At 37.1% G+C, this 19,614-nt stretch overlaps 2 protein-coding genes across 4 annotated transcripts in view; both read right to left on the reverse strand.

Annotated features, from left to right (window-relative positions):
- Positions 1-2,123, reverse strand: part of LOC122872192 (collagen alpha-1(XVIII) chain-like) — a 46,717-nt gene extending 44,594 nt beyond the window's left edge. Inside the window, exon 1 of the mRNA XM_044188083.1 lies at positions 1,854-2,123. Within this exon, the coding sequence (XP_044044018.1) occupies positions 1,854-1,944 (91 nt within the window). The 5' untranslated portion in view covers positions 1,945-2,123. The remainder of the gene's footprint in view (positions 1-1,853) is intronic.
- Positions 2,124-5,762: 3,639 nt separating this feature from the next.
- On the reverse strand, positions 5,763-19,530 carry LOC122872452. 3 transcript variants are annotated; one of them, XM_044188719.1, is made up of 13 exons: positions 19,261-19,524; positions 17,742-17,882; positions 16,340-16,468; positions 16,079-16,239; positions 14,703-14,790; positions 14,385-14,471; positions 12,643-12,669; positions 12,283-12,366; positions 12,094-12,159; positions 11,043-11,126; positions 10,854-10,919; positions 9,287-9,364; positions 5,763-8,516 (listed from the first exon to the last, which is right to left on the reverse strand). In XM_044188719.1, exons 1-13 carry the CDS (start codon positions 19,325-19,327, stop codon positions 8,425-8,427), a joined length of 1,170 nt encoding a protein of 389 aa, XP_044044654.1. In that variant the 5' UTR covers positions 19,328-19,524; the 3' UTR covers positions 5,763-8,424. The 3 variants fall into 3 exon arrangements, with proteins under 3 accessions (XP_044044654.1, XP_044044656.1, XP_044044655.1); XM_044188721.1 differs by lacking the exons at positions 11,043-11,126; positions 12,094-12,159 and having other exon boundaries at positions 19,261-19,530; XM_044188720.1 differs by lacking the exons at positions 10,854-10,919; positions 11,043-11,126 and having other exon boundaries at positions 19,261-19,529.
- Positions 19,531-19,614: the final 84 nt, after the last annotated feature.

Consider the following 19,614-nt stretch of genomic DNA (forward strand, 5'->3'; position numbering starts at 1 on the left):
GCAGATTTTTTTTTGTGTTTGAGCAGATTTTTCATCAACTTTTTACACAATGCACAAGCCTGAAATCTTGTGCAAAGTTATGTCTCTACATGAATGTGTGGGCTTGCCTGAATGTCAGCATGTTTGTGTGTAGAGTGTGCGCGCGTGTGTGTGTGTGTGTGTGTGTGTGTGTGTGTGTGTCTGCACCCAGCAGAGGAGGGAAAGCACAGCCAGGTAAAATTAGGCGATAAAGAGTGCCTGTTCCCCTGAGAGGGACTGTTGAGCCCTGAAGAAGGGAAAATCTGAACAAACCGCAAATCACCACCCTCCACACACACAGTAACACACACACACACACACACACACACACACACAAACTCAACTTACTGCACTATAACACACTGAAAAGCACTTGCACAAGTAACATCCCTCGCCTGCATGGACCATTAACTCTTAATCCGAATTCTAATCTTAACTCTAAACCTAAATATTAATCCTAAATCTGCAAAATGCACACACACACACGCACACACACACGTGTACAAAATCATGGACGAATTACTGAATGGGCCGACGGGTCGGGGGGCCCCTGGGCCCCTGGACCAGAGCCTCTGTTGAAGTGACTGTTACCATTTCTTGTAGGAAAGTGAATCACTTTAACACAAAGAGACACAAAACAACTAGAAAGAGAGACAATACGACCACACAGAGACGCAAAGATCAGAGAGAGACGTGAAAAGATGACAAAGAGACGCCAAACGACCACAATAACGCAAAACTACCACATCCGCAAAGAGACGCAAAATGACCACAAAGAGATGTAAAATGAACACAGAGAGACACGACTGCAAAGAGACACGACAATAAAGAGATGCTAAAAACCATGAAGAGACACAAAACGACAAAAAAGAGACTAAAAATGACCAAAGAGGGACAAAAAACTACCACAACTACAAAGACACACAGAACAACCACAAAAAGATGTAAAATGACCACAAAGATTTGTTGGGTCTCTGTAAATAATATTATAAAGAGTTCGGTCTAGACCTGCTCTACAGGAAAAGTGCAATGAGATAACTTCTGTCATGAATTGGCGCTTTATAAATAAACTGAAATGAATTGAATTAAAAGAGACATGACAACAAACCAAAACGAGATGCAAACGACCACAAAGAGGTGCGGTTGTTTGTATTCGTTTAGCATCTTTTTCAATCTGGCGGACTTGCTCTGATGCAGGAAGGATGGGGGGGGGCTTCTACATGTCTGTGCCCAGGGGACCATTGTCTCACAGTCCGTCCATGACCAAAACAGTGCTAAAGAAACGAGCTTAGTGAGGAAACCTGAGGCTCAGCACGGAAACACAACAGCAGAAAAGAGCAGCAAATACAACAAATGCAAAGTAAAAACCACACACACAGATTAGGTTTTCACTATTTCACGCTCTCCCAGTGCAACAGGAGCATGACGACTGCACAGGTTACATCCTTCACTTTTGCAAACCAAACAAAGGCTACAGACAGTACAGTACAGTATTCCTTTGACAGTGGAAGAGATGCTAGGAGCTATTCATAATTCCTAATAGACAAGTCCAGACATTCGCACCAACCACAACCTCATTCTGGCCAGAAAAACCGTGTGTCAGCACAAAGCCAGCTCATTGTTCACAGAAATTCAGCAGAAATGGATGAAAATGTTAGAATTTAAAATTAAAGTATGTTGTTATATTAAGTAGATGAGATGTGCTGTAGAGCCAATTAAAACCCCAAAGTAACTTGCTGGTGTTTTACAGCATTTTAGAGTAAACTTTCTTCAAACTACACCACCGAATTAACACAAGTATGAAAAAAAAAAAAAAAAATGCAGCATCCATTTACCTCTGCGCTGTGATTTCATCTGTGGGAGGACCAGCAGCAGGAGGATGCAGGTCTGCAAGGTCAATATCGACCACCTGTCGGGCCGACGCATCCTTGAAGTGATTATTTATGAAAAAATAAATAAAATCCTTTCAGAGGTTGTGAGGAGGAGTTCTCATCTCCAGCGGACACTTCCAGCAGCTTGTGCAGAATCAACTCAATCACTGTGGGCGCAGTTTCACCCGCCTCTTGTCTACCTGCGGAGGTTGTGCGCACCTTTACGCACAGCAGGGTGAAAAAGCGATTAGTGTCGAGCGAAGGGAATCACGTAACTTCCTGCATGGGTTTTTCAAAGTAAAAGCTCTGCTGATGAACATTTTCTGCAGTAACAAAGTCGAAATGGTGACATACAGATACTAAGATAGTCAATATAAATTCTTGCTACCACTAAAAACTGAACACAAAATACAATAAAATAAAAAGATAAGATACAAAATATTATGATGTATTTTATGGGTGTTTGTATTCACCCTGCAAGCAACGTTACACAATCTAAAGTTAATCTGATTTAAAAAGGGCATCTGTTTTTAATGTTGATTCAGACTCTGAAACTCTGACAAAAACTTCTGTTGATTAACATTGCGTAACTTTATTGCTACAAACTCTAGGGAAACAGCAACAATATCACATTATATTAATTATAACTGGCATTTCAATCCATATTTAATAGAATGTAAGTATATGAATATATAGAAAGAATAAAAACTCCTCTTCATACCAGCGCTTATTCAAGTTTGATTATCCCTGCGATAAAGAAAACGCCTTTATCTTGAAAGCAGTTGCATTTATTCCAGCAGGACTCCTCCTGTTACTTGCTAACTTCACACATCTGCCATCAATCAGTTTGCAGCCTTGAGGTTTCACAACTCAACTGACTTTATGAAGTTTCACAAACCATTCCCCTCAGGCTCCAAATAGCTGCTAAACTTACTGTGTCCAATCTGTAAATACTGGAGTGGCAGCGGACAACAAATAGAAAAGGCACAATGAAAAGGTGAATGTGCTTCAATACATTTTGATGAGCCCATAAATCTTGAGTCAACCCACACTACCTTGGCAAGAGGTGATGGCAGAGGCATATTTATCAACCAACAAGGATAAATAATCAAAATCAGAATCAGCTTTATTGGCCAAGTATAAGCATAAAAGGAATTTCACTCCGATTTTAAGTTGTTCTCACTGTACAAACACAGAAAGAGACAGACAGCTAAGAATAGGGACAACGAAGCTGAGCAAAGTAAACATAAACATAGAACTATGATATACAAGTAGGTGAAAAATAGGTGTATATATAAATATATATAAAAAGCAACAACGGCCAACAACATACAATGTCTGTATACAAGCGTATAGTATATACAAGTCAAGTGTCTGTTAATTGTAAACAACTAGTGCAAAGAAATACATATTGAATGTAACAGATAACTTTATATACATAAGTGGGTGGTTATGTTCAGTATATGCATGTAAACATGTCTATATACAGCATGCAGGGTTTATATTTGACAGTGATGGATGATATGTACATGTTAAAGCACAGTGTGTATTTTAAACTGTAAATATATCATTTATAATTTGCAGGAAAGCGGATGTTTTAGTGCTACAGGGTTATTGACACTATATGTCCGATTTAACTGTTCGTGTGTTAACCGCTGACCCTCAAAGACAAACTGATGCACACAAACACGAGGAGAGCCTAACACCACACACCTGTATGAGCTGGGTAACCTCCTTAAAGCACATACAGTAAGTTAAGATAAGATACAACTTTATTTATCCCGAGGGAAATTCTTGTGCAGCAGCTGCAGTGCAAAGTAGGAAAGAGGGCAAATATAAATATGAAATATCAATAAGGTGCAAATCCAAAATATACACAATGCCAAAAATACAAACAGGTTAACATAACAGGTTATCATAAAAATATAAAGTGACAGTGAGAGAATCAGACTCTAGCTAATATAAGTTTTCCATGTGTTTGACTGCATCTCTGTTCAGACACGTTGGCTGCTGTGTGACACCTGTCTGTAGTCCGGACTAAAAACTGCATTCCTTAAAGAGAGAAATGATGACAGACGCTCCATAACCACCCACTCCCCCCTCCACCTCCACCTCCCCACACATAACACACACGTGCATGCTAGTTAATCCACAAATCCACCTTTTTTAATAGAAAGTTGCATCACCTTTCTGCATGAAATCAAGCGAAACTCTGAGTTTATTCATAAGGACCCCCCCCCCTCCCAAAAAAAAGGCAAGAAGCTTGTCTATGTTTTTTCACAGCTCAGTAGGCAGAAGGAAAGTGAGTGTCAGTGAAATAGGGTTTGTCAGAACATGCCTGAACCATACGACTGAATAGAAAAATCCCTTTGACACATCTCTCCCTGTGGTAGTCGGGAACCCCAGCTCCTCATTTCAGTGTTAATCCTGTGTGCACATCTAAAGATAAGCCCACTTTTCGTCATCGGCTGTCTTCTCAGGGCATGTGTTGCTGTTACAACCCGCCCCCCCTGTCACACTCACACACTTCAAATTTAAATTCCATCCATCTTCTCTCTTGCTCTCAGCTGTCAAAGCTCAGGAAGAGTCATCTTGAAGGTAGCACTTATGTTGCGACCGGTAAATTAGTGCAACACTTGCAAACACCTGTCAAGTACAACATACAATATGAGAGTTGTGCCCTCGCGCCCACCAGCAAGGAGGAGACTATCGGGCTCTGCGTCCCTTTCCAAAAAGGGCTGTTCATCTACAGCTGCCAGGTGAGATAAACTATTCCACCTGGATGGCAGGAAGGTGAGTTTCCAAAAGGTCACATCATCATTATTAAGCTGTGAGATACAGTCTGCTCCCACTAAACCACTCTGGAGACAGACAGCTAAATGTCTAGATATGTACAAAGCCACATGAGGTAACTTTGCATCAGATTTATACAAGAATATAAACAATAATGAAGCCAAGAGTCTCTGTAAAGCAGAATAAATCATGATTCGACCAAGGGATGCTCTTTGTATCCTTTGATCATCAAACTTGATTTTTGGGTGTTAAACACTGTACATATGCCTCTAGATGACATTAAAGTTTCTACCTACAGTATCAATTTTAATTGCATGTTATGAATGGTCACATCCTGTGGAGTGAGATTCATTGTTTCACTTAGGCAAATTGTAATATACATTGTTTTGTTCTACAGTCTGTAGTTTGAGTCTACAGTCATGCTAGCAGCACTGTACTGTGGGGCTGTACTTTGGCACAGCAGTGCTTACTAAATGCTAACGCCAGCATGCTATCATGCTCACAATGACAATGCTACCATGTTTTCCATGTTCACCATTTTAGTTTAGCGTATTAGCATGCTAACATTTGCTAAAGTACAGCTGAGGCTGATGAGAATGTCATTGCATAAACCGAAGTGTAAAAATGTTTAGCCTATTAGCCTACAGTTCATCCTGACGGGAACATGAATGTCTGAACCAAACTTCACGGCAATCCATCCAATAGTTGTCGAGACGTTTCACTGAAAACCACAAATGTGAACCTTAAGGTGGCGCTAGAGGAAAAGTCAGAGGATCACCAAAGATTTATCCTCTGGGGAGCATGAACATTTGTACCAAAGTTTGTCATCCCTAGCGCTAGCTGCTAGCTAGCATAGGTAAAACACATTTATTTAGGGAAATGCAGCATGTAAGCAAAATATCAGCTAAATAAACATATTTCTTTAAACTAGATTTTGTCTCAGGTCCTCTTAGAGCCTGATGATGAGGCAATGACACAGTAAGCCCTTAGCTTTTCAGTAGATAATGTGTTTTAGGTGTGCATATTCCAACATTTGGAGAACAAATTCGTAATAAACAAATGAGACACAAATTCTCTCTCTTGTTTTTTAATGACCCGTAATTTATTCAGTTTTATCAAAAAAATGGAGACCTTTTAGGTCATGGAGTCAAATTTCCAGTTGTTTCACAATGTTTGCACTAAATCATTGGCTTATTCAGTAACTTGAACAGACTGATCCTCTATTCTAACCAGCTGCTACACAAAACAGTAGGTGATTTCAGCGTTTGTCACAGTGCAAACATACATAATAGCTGCCAAAGGTGAAACCTGTAGGTGAGAAAAGGCTTCTGAGACACAGCCGTGCTGTTATATGATAGTGTACTGAGTGACGCTGTGACAATGGACCATGGGACACTGTACTGTAGGTGTGGTGTCACTTTTGTCATGTTATAAACTCAGCTGGGACAATATTTGAACAACCTCTCATTGTGCTTGGAGCAAAATCTGAAAGCACAGTGTTCTTTCAATGTGTGTTAGAAGTGTTATGTCTTAAAGCAACGTGATAGTAGGACCATCTAATGCTTAAAAGACTCGATATATTGTAAAACACAGGCTCTCAAACAAATACAGACATTTTGAATCGAAACAGACCCAAATCCATACTACCAGTGGTGGAATATCATTAAACACATCTATTCAAGCACTGTACTTAAGTACAAATTTGAGGTACTTGTACTTTACTTGAGTATTTTCTTTTTATGCTACTTTCTACTTCTACTACACTACATCTCAGAGAGAAATATTGTTCTTTTTCCTTCACTACATTTGTCTGACAGCTTTAGTTACTAGTTACTTTACAAATTAGAGGATTTTTGCAAAACATATGCAACGCTTAGAAAATATGATATTTTGTTATAAATTTAACTACCCAACAGTTTAAACAAGTACAGCTGAAACGATTAGTCATTAGTCAAATCAATTAGTCGATTGACAGAAAATTTATCTGCAACTATTTTGATAATCGATTGTCATTTTTCATGTAAAAACATTTCATGGTTCCAGCATCACAAATGTTAGTATAAAGCTGTTGATTATTGTTGATTTTTTAAATACTAATCGCTAAAACAGTATACTATGACAATTAGCTTAAGTGATTGTCAGTCTTCAAACAGGAAGGTGGAATAAAACAAATCTAGCGCACATAAAGCTTGAAAGGAAAAGGGCGTACACAGTACACAGTACATAGACTTCAAAATTCAAATCAGCATCACGTGTCATAAGAGAAACAAAAACAACAATAATTATAATAATACAAATAAAAATGGAAATAAATTAAAGACTGTAGATAAAGATGGTAAAGTAAAAGTTTAAGCAGCATTTTATATGTATGGAATAGAATATTTATATGTATAAGAAAAATGGTATGAAACTTTTTATTTTCTTTCATGCATATAATTATCTTTCCCCCCATCTTTCTTCACCTGTTAGACTTCTGCAGATTTGTCTCTATGTTCAGATGTTTATGTTCATTGTCCCTAATGTGCCTCTATCTGAAATTGTTTGTATGTTAATAAAGGAACAAAAAACAGTCAATGTGTATGTTTATTCACAGTCCATGAAGTCAATTCACGGCTGCTTAAGTAGTGTGTGAGGACCTCTGGTGGACAAATGAGGCAGCAAAGCAGAAAGCAAAGACAAACACTTTAAATAACATGTACCAAAACCTAAAACAGATTTCATTTGACAAGAAAATTTAATAAATAAATGCCCTTCAACATTTTTTAATAGTTGTTCTCTTCAATTGACCAAATACTTCCTGCTGATATGTAACGGCCAAAGATGTTGAACCTCCATAATATATTATATGTTTCTTCTCTTTGGCATGTTATCAGTTTAAAAATGTTCCATACAAAATCTAAAAAACATTCCTCTCACTTCAGAACTCCTCGTTGCAATCATTAAACGAACAACTCGCCAGTAATCATTATCTATATTTGGTTCAGGGCTCTGTTCGGATCTCCGGATTTCCTTGGATTTTTTTCTGCAGTTTATGTGACAAATACTTTACTAGTTTATGAAGAATTGGCCTTGTGCTGCAGCTAAATTTAAAAGATTCAGCACTGAAGTAAGATTTGGGTTTTACAAGGCACTAAAATGCCTGCCTTTGGTGCAGAGGAAATACAGAGAAAAAGAAATCACCAAATAACTTATATCTATAAATATTTAAGTTGTATCAGCGATCTTATATACATAAATATCACGGCATTGCAAGTAGCATTCAGTGTGTCGCAGAGTACATTTTGCACCATTAATGTGTTGAAACAGTCACTTTCAATACTTGAACTCTGCAACAGGAGGTTCAGTCCACAAGAGTCACTCTTTGAATTTGTATAAATGTCTATTTTCTTCTCCCATATTTTGTGCTTCTAAACAGGAATACCTTAAAGTACATACTGCATGACAACAAACGGGTCCTTTAGTGAATGAGGACAAACACAATTTGGCTGTTTAGCAGCTAAAAAGGGCTGCAAATCCTTAGTAAATATCCCCCTATTACCTTACTTGATTAAACTAAACTAAACTAAAAACTCTCACAATCCTGGAACTATCTGTCTGCATGTAACACTGCTTCTACCACCCATCGCATGTTAGCATGGAGCAGCAGCTCACAGCAGCTACATCCAGACATGAAACCCCTGAGCCTTTTGTCCAGACAGAAAAATCACAACAAGTGTTTTTGCAAAAAGGAGCGGAAAGTACTTCAGCTTTGGTCTTCATCTTGTGGCTGTTCATCCACGGGTGGCTCCTGGCATCCAGAGGGTTCTTCGCCACTTGACATCAAAGCTGAGTTCTCTGTCAAGTGATAAAAGGATTGTCACATCCACAATATACAGTATCTGTCACACGGTGCAAGTTCGGCTTCGCTGCTGTTCACATAGTTCAAGAAAGTGTCATGGTGGTGGCCTTAAAACTGCCTCAGGACAGAATTTCTTCCGATCAAATGTGCCTAATATTTCATTTCATTTCATCCCTCTCTTGCACTCTTTTTTCTTCCTCTCGCTTATTTTCTAACTAAGTAACGAGGCTTTTACTTGTGTTTTGAGAGGACAAACATATATAGAGAAATCACGCCGAAGCCAAAACATACATGACTTGTGAACAGACGTGAATCCACAGTTTTTTTGTATTTCTGCGTTGTGCCAAACATCTAGTCCATCCCACATGGGATTACAAGACACCGCTATTTTACAAAAAAGAAAAAGTCCTCTGATATTGTGATTTTTTTCCCCATGTCTATGTAACAGGCTGATTTAAATCTTTCAAATGTGAAGAGTGAACTCAATCTTTGTGCAACATCTATATTTACAAAATCAACATCTGTTTATATCTTATTAAACTAAGATAAAAAGAATGGGATGGACGGATGGACAACCTGAAAACATAATGTCCTTCACAAATCATAACAAAGTACCCAGTTCCCAGAAAAAAGGACAACAGAAAACAAAATGGAACCCTACTGATTGGGAGTGAAGTGGATGATTATGGAACAGCTTCCAGCAAAACATTGTGTAAGGTGCACAAGGCCTTGCTATTGTAGTTTTTGAGTATGTCATTTTACACACCCGTTTCATTGCTGGCATGTGGGGTCGCAGCATTTGTCGGGTCCTGGTCGGATGTTTCAGAAATCGCTGACAAGCTCTCTGTCAAATGATAAGAGAATATTCATCTTCCACATGGTGCAGGTTTCAGGTCAGAATGGTGAAGAAAAAAACTTGGCTGTCATGGTTTTGGCCATCAATGCTATTTGGCACAATAAGACCTCTGAAATCATTAATGAAATCATAAGAATGATGCATCTGTCACACTGTGCAAGATCTTATTCACTGCTGGTTAAAATGGTTCAAGAAAAGTTCTTATAAAAGTGATTTGTGAGCGGTGTAGCAGCATGACTTTTCACAAACGTCTTGGGCTCACAAGTTGCAGATACGTTTGTGACTCATACAGAGCTCTTGCAAAGCTCATGCATGAATGTGACGTCGGCTTTATGAAACGTGTCTAAATGAAGGTTTCAGTCGTAGTCATCTGGACACTGTTTTCAGAATCAAGACGTTTCGGCTCCCATCCGGAAGTCATTCTCAATTGTGAAAAAAATGGGACAATTCACAATTCACAATTCACAATTGAGAATGACTTCGGATGGGAGCCAAACGCCTCTTGATTCTGAAAACAGTGTCCAGATGACTACGACTGAAACCTTTTCTCTGATAGAACACTCCTGGACGAATGAGGGACTACACCGTCGTGTCTAAATGAACGCAAGAGGAAATTATCTCATGTTTTAATTTACAGCTTGTATGTTGCAAATTTGGTGAAATTGGCAATGGTGGAAGAAGTACTCAGAATTACAACATTGCAGAATAAGACGGTGTAGTCCCTCATTCGTCCAGGAGTGTTCCATTGTAGAAAAGGTTTCAGTCGTAGAATCAAGACGTTTCGGCTCTTGATTCTGAATACAGTGTCCAGATGACTACGACTGAAACCTTTTCTACAACATTGCAGAATGTAATATTAAATAATGTAGACGGTGTAGTCCCTCATTCATCCAGGAGTGTTCCATTGTAGAAAAGGTTTCAGTCGTAGTCATCTGGACCTGAAACTGACCTTCGTTGTTTCCATGATGGCCCAGTAATCAGGCCTATACTGGGCCATCATGGAAACAAAGAAGGTCAGTTTCAGGTGAAACTAGGCAGGGTAAACAGCACCTTAAGAAACACAGAGTAGCTTAAATTTCTGAGTTCTCAAACCGTTTTCACAATTGAGAATGACTTCCGGATGGGAGCCGAAACGTCTTGAATTTGAAAACATTGTCCAGATGACTACGACTGAAACCTTTTCTACAATTAAGTAATGTAGTAATGTAATATTATCAGCAGAATGTACTTATAATGTCAAAAGTAAAAGTACTCAATACAAAGAAAAATGGCCACTGGTATAATCTTTAAAAATGCATTGTATTTATAAACTTATGATATGTTTATGTAATGTCAAATCTCAATCTGAAAAGTAACTGGTAATATTTCCTCTGAAAAGTTGTGGAGTAGAAGTATAAAGCAGCACAAAATGGAAATACTCAAATAAAGTACAAGTACCTCAAAACGTTTTCCTATTGGGTATGACAACATTACTCACCAGCTTCACTGCTGATATCTGGGGACACAGGAGATGTTGAGTCCTCGGTGGGGATTTCTTGGACCTCTGAAATGATTGAAGAATACCTCTGTCACAACGCACACGTTCTAGTTCAAATGTTTTCAATTTGACTCTTACTGTCAGAGTTTTTAAAATATTTCATATTGGGTTAAATAACATTTTACTCACCAGCTGCACTGTCGGATTCTCGGTGCACATCACATGTTGTTTGGTTAGGTGTTTCTTGGCCTCCTGGAAGCATTACTGATCTCTCTGTCAAATAATAAAAGAATGGTCACGACCACAATACATCTGTCGCACTGAAAATTCTGTTTTTTACAACCTGGGTCTTAAGGGCCGTCCACACCAAGAACGATAACAATAACGATAACTACGTGAGCATCCGCACTGATGAACGATAACGTTACGTAAACAGGGACCACAAGCCCACGCTGCGCTCTCCAGCTGTGTCACTGACTGGGCAGCTTTGGAAAAACGGATATTGATGACCTGTTGCGTTGCCGCGAGAAACAAAAATAAAACCAGAAGGACATGGGTTCACGAAAGACGAGAGGAGTTAGGAGAATCCAACACTCTGTTACGAGAGTTATCGTCTTTAGAACACACATTTTATTCATAACGTTACTTTCTTATGAGTCAACATCAATTTGATGGTATCCTGGCGATTGTCAAAGTGGACATCAGTAAGGACCAAACGAACTTTAGAGACCCCATCAGCGCCAAAGACAGTTTGGCAGTATGTCTCAGGTAAAATGACATTTTTTTATGTGTGATTTGCAGCCTAATATTACATTAATAAGTTACCACAATAGCCAAGACTGAGTGATTAGAGTCGACCATCTAAAAAGGGTTTCCCAAATGCCATTAAATAGCTTACATAAAAGAGGTAGGCTACAGTTAGAATCCAATATTATAAGCAACATTATTTTGTAGGAAATGTCCCCAAAATGAATGGATGGATTGTTTCTATCGTTCATCAAATCGCCTGAAAGTGATCCCTACGATATCGCTCGCCAATGGCGCTGTAATTGTAGTTGTGGTGTGGACTCCGCCATCCTCTTGAGCTAGAACGATTTTTAAAACGCTAAATTTATAGTTATTGTTACAGTTATTGTTCTTTGTGTGGACGGCCGCACAAAAGCAGCACAAAATGGAAATACTCAAATAAAGTACAAGTACCTCAAAACGTTTTCCTATTGGGTATGACAACATTACTCACCAGCTTCACTGCTGATATCTGGGGACACAGGAGATGTTGAGTCCTCGGTGGGGATTTCTTGGACCTCTGAAATGATTGAAGAATACCTCTGTCACAACGCACACGTTCTAGTTCAAATGTTTTCAATTTGACTCTTACTGTCAGAGTTTTTAAAATATTTCATATTGGGTTAAATAACATTTTACTCACCAGCTGCACTGTCGGATTCTCGGTGCACATCACATGTTGTTTGGTTAGGTGTTTCTTGGCCTCCTGGAAGCATTACTGATCTCTCTGTCAAATAATAAAAGAATGGTCACGACCACAATACATCTGTCGCACTGAAAATTCTGTTTTTTACAGTATGAGGTTACTCTGAATGCATTTAAATCGCTGGTTTGTACTTGTAAAAGATATTAAATACTTTAAAATGTTGGATGCAGGTGTATTTTTCATGGTATGAAAACAGAAAATGAGACACAATAGTGATATTTTAAGTAGACTAGAAATGAGAAATACGTACAATTATTAAAGACAAATAAGTGGATTACAGTGGATGAAGTATCTTACCTTGTGGTGTCCCTTCAACATCTTTTCCTGTATTAAAGATGAACAAAAGTAACTCATTGTAATTCATCATTAATCATCATGTTATGTTTTGTAATTATGGTTTATTTGATAGTAAACAGACTGTAGTTAATACACAGAGGAAGTCATCATGAGGCCAAACACAGCCTGTCGTGAATACGAGGAATGCGCTGGTCATTGTTTTAACGTTTATAGTTTCAACATAGAGGCAAGTTAAAACCAAAAGCTGACAGGAAACTCGACTGGTTTATATTTAGCCTGAGTCACATTCGTGGATTTTAAACTCAAGCAACTTGTGTATGGATAATAAATAAACATGGTGTAAGCACTTGGACAGAAACTGCTCTTGTCTGGCAGTATTGTTTAGTCAAGAAAGTTGGAGAGACGAGTTGCCTGAATTCATTAAATATGTTGAAGTTGGCCTTTATTAACATGGCTTTTCATTAATACAGGGGTTTTAACCTATATATAGTTACATTTTGGCAAATGTGCACCATTAAAAGTATGCAGAATTAGCTATTAGTAGTTCTTGTTTGCAATGTACCCACGGATGTACAGACAACTATCACTGGATGACTTTGACACTGAAGAAAACTTAAAAACGTAATAATTCTCAGGCAAGTTCTGCTTTGTGTCACATTTTACCCGGCACTCTGGGAATGTTCTCAGAGGTGAGAAGTATCCAGGTTTAAGTTTCTAACAATATTCCCACAGTCTCAGCAGTGCAGCTGAAGGCTTGCCTGGTCTTGTCCTTTTAAATATTGAACCTTCATTCCTCTGACTCAGGCTTCTTTATTAAAAACCTTTTTATGGTTTTAAAGACTTGAGACATACAGATACATAAACGTTTAGCACTGAACTCATAATTTACCCACTCAGCTCTGGTTAGACAGTTGCCACTATGATGAAGAGAGAGAGTAGGCCAGATTAAGTTCATTTCTCACAGTTTTTTATATTTTAACTTGATTATATGTTAAAACTTGCTTTGCACTATAATATCTAATATTACTGAAACATCCACTTGGTAGTATTAAAAAAAACTAGTCCAAAATACAGCAAATTCTTACTAGAACTAAAACATTTGAACACATAACACCGACTGTCCTTCACTGGCTTCCTGTTTCATCCAGGTCAAATTACAAACTGCTTCTTATTACCTACAAGACTAACCAATAAAGGCATGAAACACCCAAAATATGATTATTTAAAAAAACACATTTCAACAGGGTCTCTGCCACTAATAGATTGCTTATTAAATTAGAATAATGAGATAGCCTTCGTCCTGTGATCTGAGTGTACGTGAGGGAAAGTACGTGAGGACGCACTAATCCTCATAATAACGGAGAGCGATGGAGAGATGGCAGGAAATGAGGGGAGAACAAAGGTTCGTATCGAACACAAACTGGGGACACTGCAGTTTGAGGACGGCACCTTAACCTCTTAAATCAAGACTGAAATATTTCTTATTTTCCTACTCCGATAGTAAAACTGTTTCTTATCTACAGCTTTCTGTGAAACCCCCCCCCAACATATTTGTTGTTTGAGCATGTACTTTTAGATATTCTACTTTTTCATTATTTTCTTTCTGTAATGTGCATTGAGACACTATGTGATTAATAGTACCAGTCACATATACAGAAACACTGATATATCATACATAAAGAAATGTATTGCTTATTAATAATAAAATGGAAAAATAAACACAACCTTTTGTGGCTTCTTACCTTTTCTGCACTTGTATATGAACAAGAAGACACACACGGACACTCCTACTAATGCTATGAGGCAGGTTAACGTCCATGTCCGATTCCCTACAAAAATGAATGAATAAATAAATAAAACAGCAAATGGTTTGAAAGGACACTTTATTCCACGGTTGTTAGCTGATCTTATGTGTGATAATTCACTATGAGGTGTCCCAGTGTACAAAATAACAGAGTCAAAGCTTGTCATGTACATAGTCATGTTTAAGAAAGATATGAAGATGCATTACTACTCTCACTGTGTTGTTAAAGTAGATATTTGTTGGTGTGACAACTCACTAGTGGTGAAGGGGTTGACGACTGGGTCACTGTTTTCAGAGCTGACTGGGTTAACCAACATACATCTGAAACTGGGCTCCTTCTCCTCCTAGAAATAAAGCAAACCCATTTTTTAAAAGGAGCTCACTTGGTGCTTTTGTCTTTTTATTACCAACCCAAACATAAGGGACAAGACATGACCAATTAATCATGAAACACTGATTTCTGTGGGGCTGAAGTATTCAAACGCAGGCTGTGTCTCTCTATATACACTGTAGTCCACTATTCAGTGCGTCTGCAAGTTTGAAATTTTCTTGTATGCACAGCACAAAACACACTTTATAGTGTTCTCCATAGAAAAATCCCTACATCACGAATCATCACAAACCACAGAGTCTACAGCCGCACAGGCGCAGTGGCGCTTTAAGCTAAATGGTAACATTAGCATGCTAACACGCTCACAATGGCAATGCTAACATGCTGATGTTTAGCAGGTGTAATGTTTATCATGTTCACCAATTTGGTTTAGTGTGTTAGCATGCTAACATCTCCTAATTAGCACAGAATTTACTACTTTACACTACTGCCTTACTTAAACTACACTACCTACTACTGCTGTACATACATATTCCATATATATATATATATATATATATATATATATATATTTATTTTACTACCTGGTTATAAGCTGTATATCTATCACAGTATATTTATGTGCATACCTGTCTACAACCTGTTCTCATTATGTATATACATTTACTATATCACTGTACACCTATCTACCACAGTATTATATTTTACTTTATATTATATTCCTATATTTTAGTTGCTGCACTATTTTATGCCTTAGATTTCAATTTGATTTTTTTTTTTTTTTTACTTTTTTTGTTTTTTACTATATTTGTAAGAGCATCAGTGGACGGAGCCTATGACTGCTTCACTGTAATTATTGTGCATATGACAACAAAGAACTTGAACTAAACACAAAGTACAGGACAAATTAAAATTTTGACTTGATGAGAAACATGTAACGTTTTCTATTGATACATATTTAGAAAACAATACGCGTCTACTTGCCATTTTATCACACTGAAGACTGTATAGAAAACAAAAAAGATACTAAAAAAAGTGTCTAACGTGTAATAAAATATCTTGAAACTATGGGGCTCATAAAAATGTGCCTGTTATTTAGATAAAAACTAAAACACACCTTAGAGGCCCATGCAGCTCTGATTTAAAATGTGTTTTGTCTGGGCATTTTGCACAATCTGAAATTTTTACTTACTGTAGACGACAAAAGAGCTGAAAGTCACCAACTGATGCATGAATGCGTGAATCACTTCATCCATCTGTTACTGATGAGAGACACTGACCAGTTTTTACCCTGTTTATACCTTTGTTATATTGTGCACGTTGGTTGATTCCCTGAACGTGTCACCTCCCCCCCACTTGTAGGTGATTGGTTCAGCGTCTGTGGTGTTGCCTTTACAGGTGAAAACACAGTAGGTCTTCTGAGGGTCACACCATGTGGAGACAGAGGGTTTAGAGACAGGAGCTGACAGAAAAAAAGAACAAAGAGACACTTCATTTGACTTCAGGTGAAAAACAAACGACCCCGCTGTCAGCCAAACTTCATACAAAATTCATCCATTTACAGATAACCAGGAGTTGAGTCAGGCTGGCGCCTTCGTGTTGGTTGATCTCTGCTGTGTAGATGCCGCTGTCGCTGCGAGTCAGTCCTGTGATCGTCAGCGCTCCAGTTGAGCTATTCAGCATACCGCGATCTGAAAATATAGATATTGTACAGAATACAGTTATGGTTAGATTTAGCTTCTAAAATGTTTTTTTTTTGTGGTAATAACTTACACATTGACAGGTATGTAATTAAGGTACTTTAATGGGATTTTTTGGGGATAATTAATGTGTAAATTGCAATATATTCAGGTATTGCATTATATTTGAGAATTCAGGGATTATCTGCATGGTTTAAGGGATTTTTTTGCAGTAAATCCTTAAAATAGACAAAAACACATGACAAAACAATCCCTTAATTTATAGTATTAAGGGCCTTAAATTTTCAAATGAGGTGAAAATTCATGGATTGCATTCATTGTATTTGTTAAATTTCAAAGAATTTTTATCCCTTAAAAAACATAAACACATGCAGAAAATCCATTAAAACGCCATAATATATCATAATCCATTAATTTATCTATTAATTCAGTCCAAATCTGAAGTAAACCTATCATATACATTTAAATGTGATTAATATATTAATATTTTTCAATATAGGTAGGCATATTTAATGTATTATAAACACAGTTTTTTATTGATACATTAAAGCAATCCTTTAATTTACAGTATACCTTAAAATGGCCTTTATTTTTCAATTAAGGTGAATATTTAGGGATTGCTTTCATAGTATTTTGGATTTTATACCTAAAAAAACCCTTCAATCCACGCAGAAAACACATTAAAAACCCCTTTAATACATTATAATCAGTGAATTGATCCATTAATTAACTGGAATCTACTGAGATACCTGAATAAGAATCCCTTAAATTATAATTAATTTACACCTGACACAAAACACATGAAAGTGGCTCCTTAATTTATACTTTAAAATTCAAAAATCAAAATACCTGAATACGAACTCCTTAAAATGCCATTAATTTGCATATGAAAGATTTTCAGACCCCTAAACAAAACTCCAACCTTAACAACACCATAAATTGATGATTTAATCCCATAAAATCAACTTAAATAGTTATTTAAGGGCTTTTGAAATGAATGATATATTTTTGTTTTTTGTTTTTTTAAAGGGATCTCTGCTACCATACCAAAAAATCTTGATTTAGATTAAGGTGTTTGGTGTGTTTTCAGGGGTAAATTAAGGGTGATTTAGAAGAATTAAGAGTATTTTAAGGGATTGTTGTTTCATGACGAGAGTAAGGGATTTGATCTAAAGGTGCAATTCGAAAATAACTAAATCATATCAGTGTATGCATCCATTTGCTGCCCTGCTGTTAAATCTCAAGTGAAGGTGTGTGGATGTACCTTTGAACTGCCGGTAAGAGTTTAAGGAACCTTTATACCAATCCATGGCGATGTCAGGTCCATGTTTCCACGTGATGGCGGTGATGGGACCCGCCACAGGGTCTGCTGTGAGGACAACTTTGTCACCTACTGCCTTGTAGACTGGTTTGTCAGCAAAATAAAAACAAGACAACGTCATGTCTCATATTTAATTCTTTAAATGCACTGTTAAGTTTTATTATAATAAATATATTATAATCACATTTCCTGTCCTGATCGAGTCCTAAATTTATGTATGATGTATGTGTATTATCAGCAAATTGTACTTACAGTATCAAAAGTAAAATGACTCTTTAAGCAGGCAGAATGGCCAGGTACTTTTACTTAGTAATGTCATTGTTATATCTTATTTTATGTATACTATACTACTATTTGATTGTATACTACAGTAATTAGAGTAAGCTGCATTATAATGTTGTAGCTTGTTGATATGAATGTATAACTACTTCATATACTATCCGGTAGTTTAATTAATAAAAATGCATATTTTATAAGATCATGTGTTTTATGATGTAATGTACAAATCTGAGGTACTTTGCTTGATTATTTCCATTTCATGCTACTTGATACTTCTGCTCCACTACTACTTAGAGGGAAATATTGTACTTTTTACTCCACTACATTTATCTGACAGGCTAACTTCCTACTTTACAGATTAAGATTTTACATACAAAACATATGATGAGTGTAAAATGCTACTTACACATTAATGCATCATTAATAATAATGTAATGATATAATATGTAGAATAATAGTATAACAATGTCAACGCATTTTTCTGAATTACTACAAAGTAACATTACATTTCGCTGATAATACTTACCTACATTTGCATAATTTGAATACTTTTATTTATTTTTTTGGTATGATACAATTTAACATAGTTCCAGTACAGAGCATGAAACTGTTGTGCTGCACAGAGAGTTTATATCTATTGCTAATTTTCAACTCTTGTCTCTAGTAAACAGAACAAAAGTAAATAGAACTTTTACTTGTCATGGAGTACTTTTACAGTGTGGTACTGCTACTTTTACGTAAGTAAAAGAATACTTCCTCTGCCACTGGTGAATAGTAACTATGTAGTGTAGCATAACATGGAAATACAAAATGTAAATAAATGTAGCCTAGTTACTCCAGTAAATGCAGCCTAGTAGGTTACATTTCTAGGGGACAAAGGTCCATTGAAATCCTCTTTAAAGATGTCTCAGTAGTGATGTAGATAAGGCGTGTGTGCTTACATTGAGAGGTTTAATTTGAGTTATAAAACTTTACTTTTCTGATTAGATTCAAATAGGACAGAGATACAGTTCCTATTATTAATTTAAGTTCATTTAAATACACGCAGGTGTGTTGGTATGCGTGTGTGAGCGTCCCGTCATATTGAAACCTCTATACATGCTCAAATAGGATACACTTGTATATTAGGCTATATATATTTTAAATCGTACAGAGAGTAAACTTCGCATTATCCCAAACTTACCGGAGTTGGGCGTCACCAAACAGGGCAGAAACACTAACAGGCCCGCCAGTGACACCGACTGCCGCATACTCTCCTCAATAAAAGAAAAACGAAAACAGAAACGACACAAAAAGACACAGCGTCGGTCCTAAATATTTTGAAACTTTTCAAGTACATAGATGCAACAAAAAAAACTATTAAAAGTTGTACACGAATCGAAGTTGAGTGTGACGTTAAAGTGAAAGCAAATGTATGACAATGAGGAAGTGCATGGACCCTGCTGTCAACCACTCAGGCTGCATGAGTCTACATCTTCATTACCGCAAGACAAGTGTCACTAAATTATTATTATTATTTTTTTTTTTTGAGCGTCTA

The sequence above is a fragment of the Siniperca chuatsi genome, linkage group LG24 (genome assembly GCF_020085105.1).
Source record: "Siniperca chuatsi isolate FFG_IHB_CAS linkage group LG24, ASM2008510v1, whole genome shotgun sequence".
Lineage (NCBI taxonomy): Eukaryota > Metazoa > Chordata > Actinopteri > Centrarchiformes > Sinipercidae > Siniperca > Siniperca chuatsi.

What these genes read in the sequence shown, in the direction of transcription:
- LOC122872452 (XM_044188719.1), bottom strand. Translation starts at nt 19,327, where the DNA reads ATGCGGCAGTCGGTGTCACTGGCGGGCCTGTTAGTGTTTCTGCCCTGT. An exon ending in CGTCAACCCCTTCACCACTA is followed by an intron (nt 14,472 to 14,702) that starts GTGAGTTGTCAC and finishes TCATTTTTGTAG; the next exon opens with GGAATCGGACATGGACGTTA. An exon ending in AGAATCCGACAGTGCAGCTG is followed by an intron (nt 10,920 to 11,042) that starts GTGAGTAAAATG and finishes CAATCATTTCAG; the next exon opens with AGGTCCAAGAAATCCCCACC.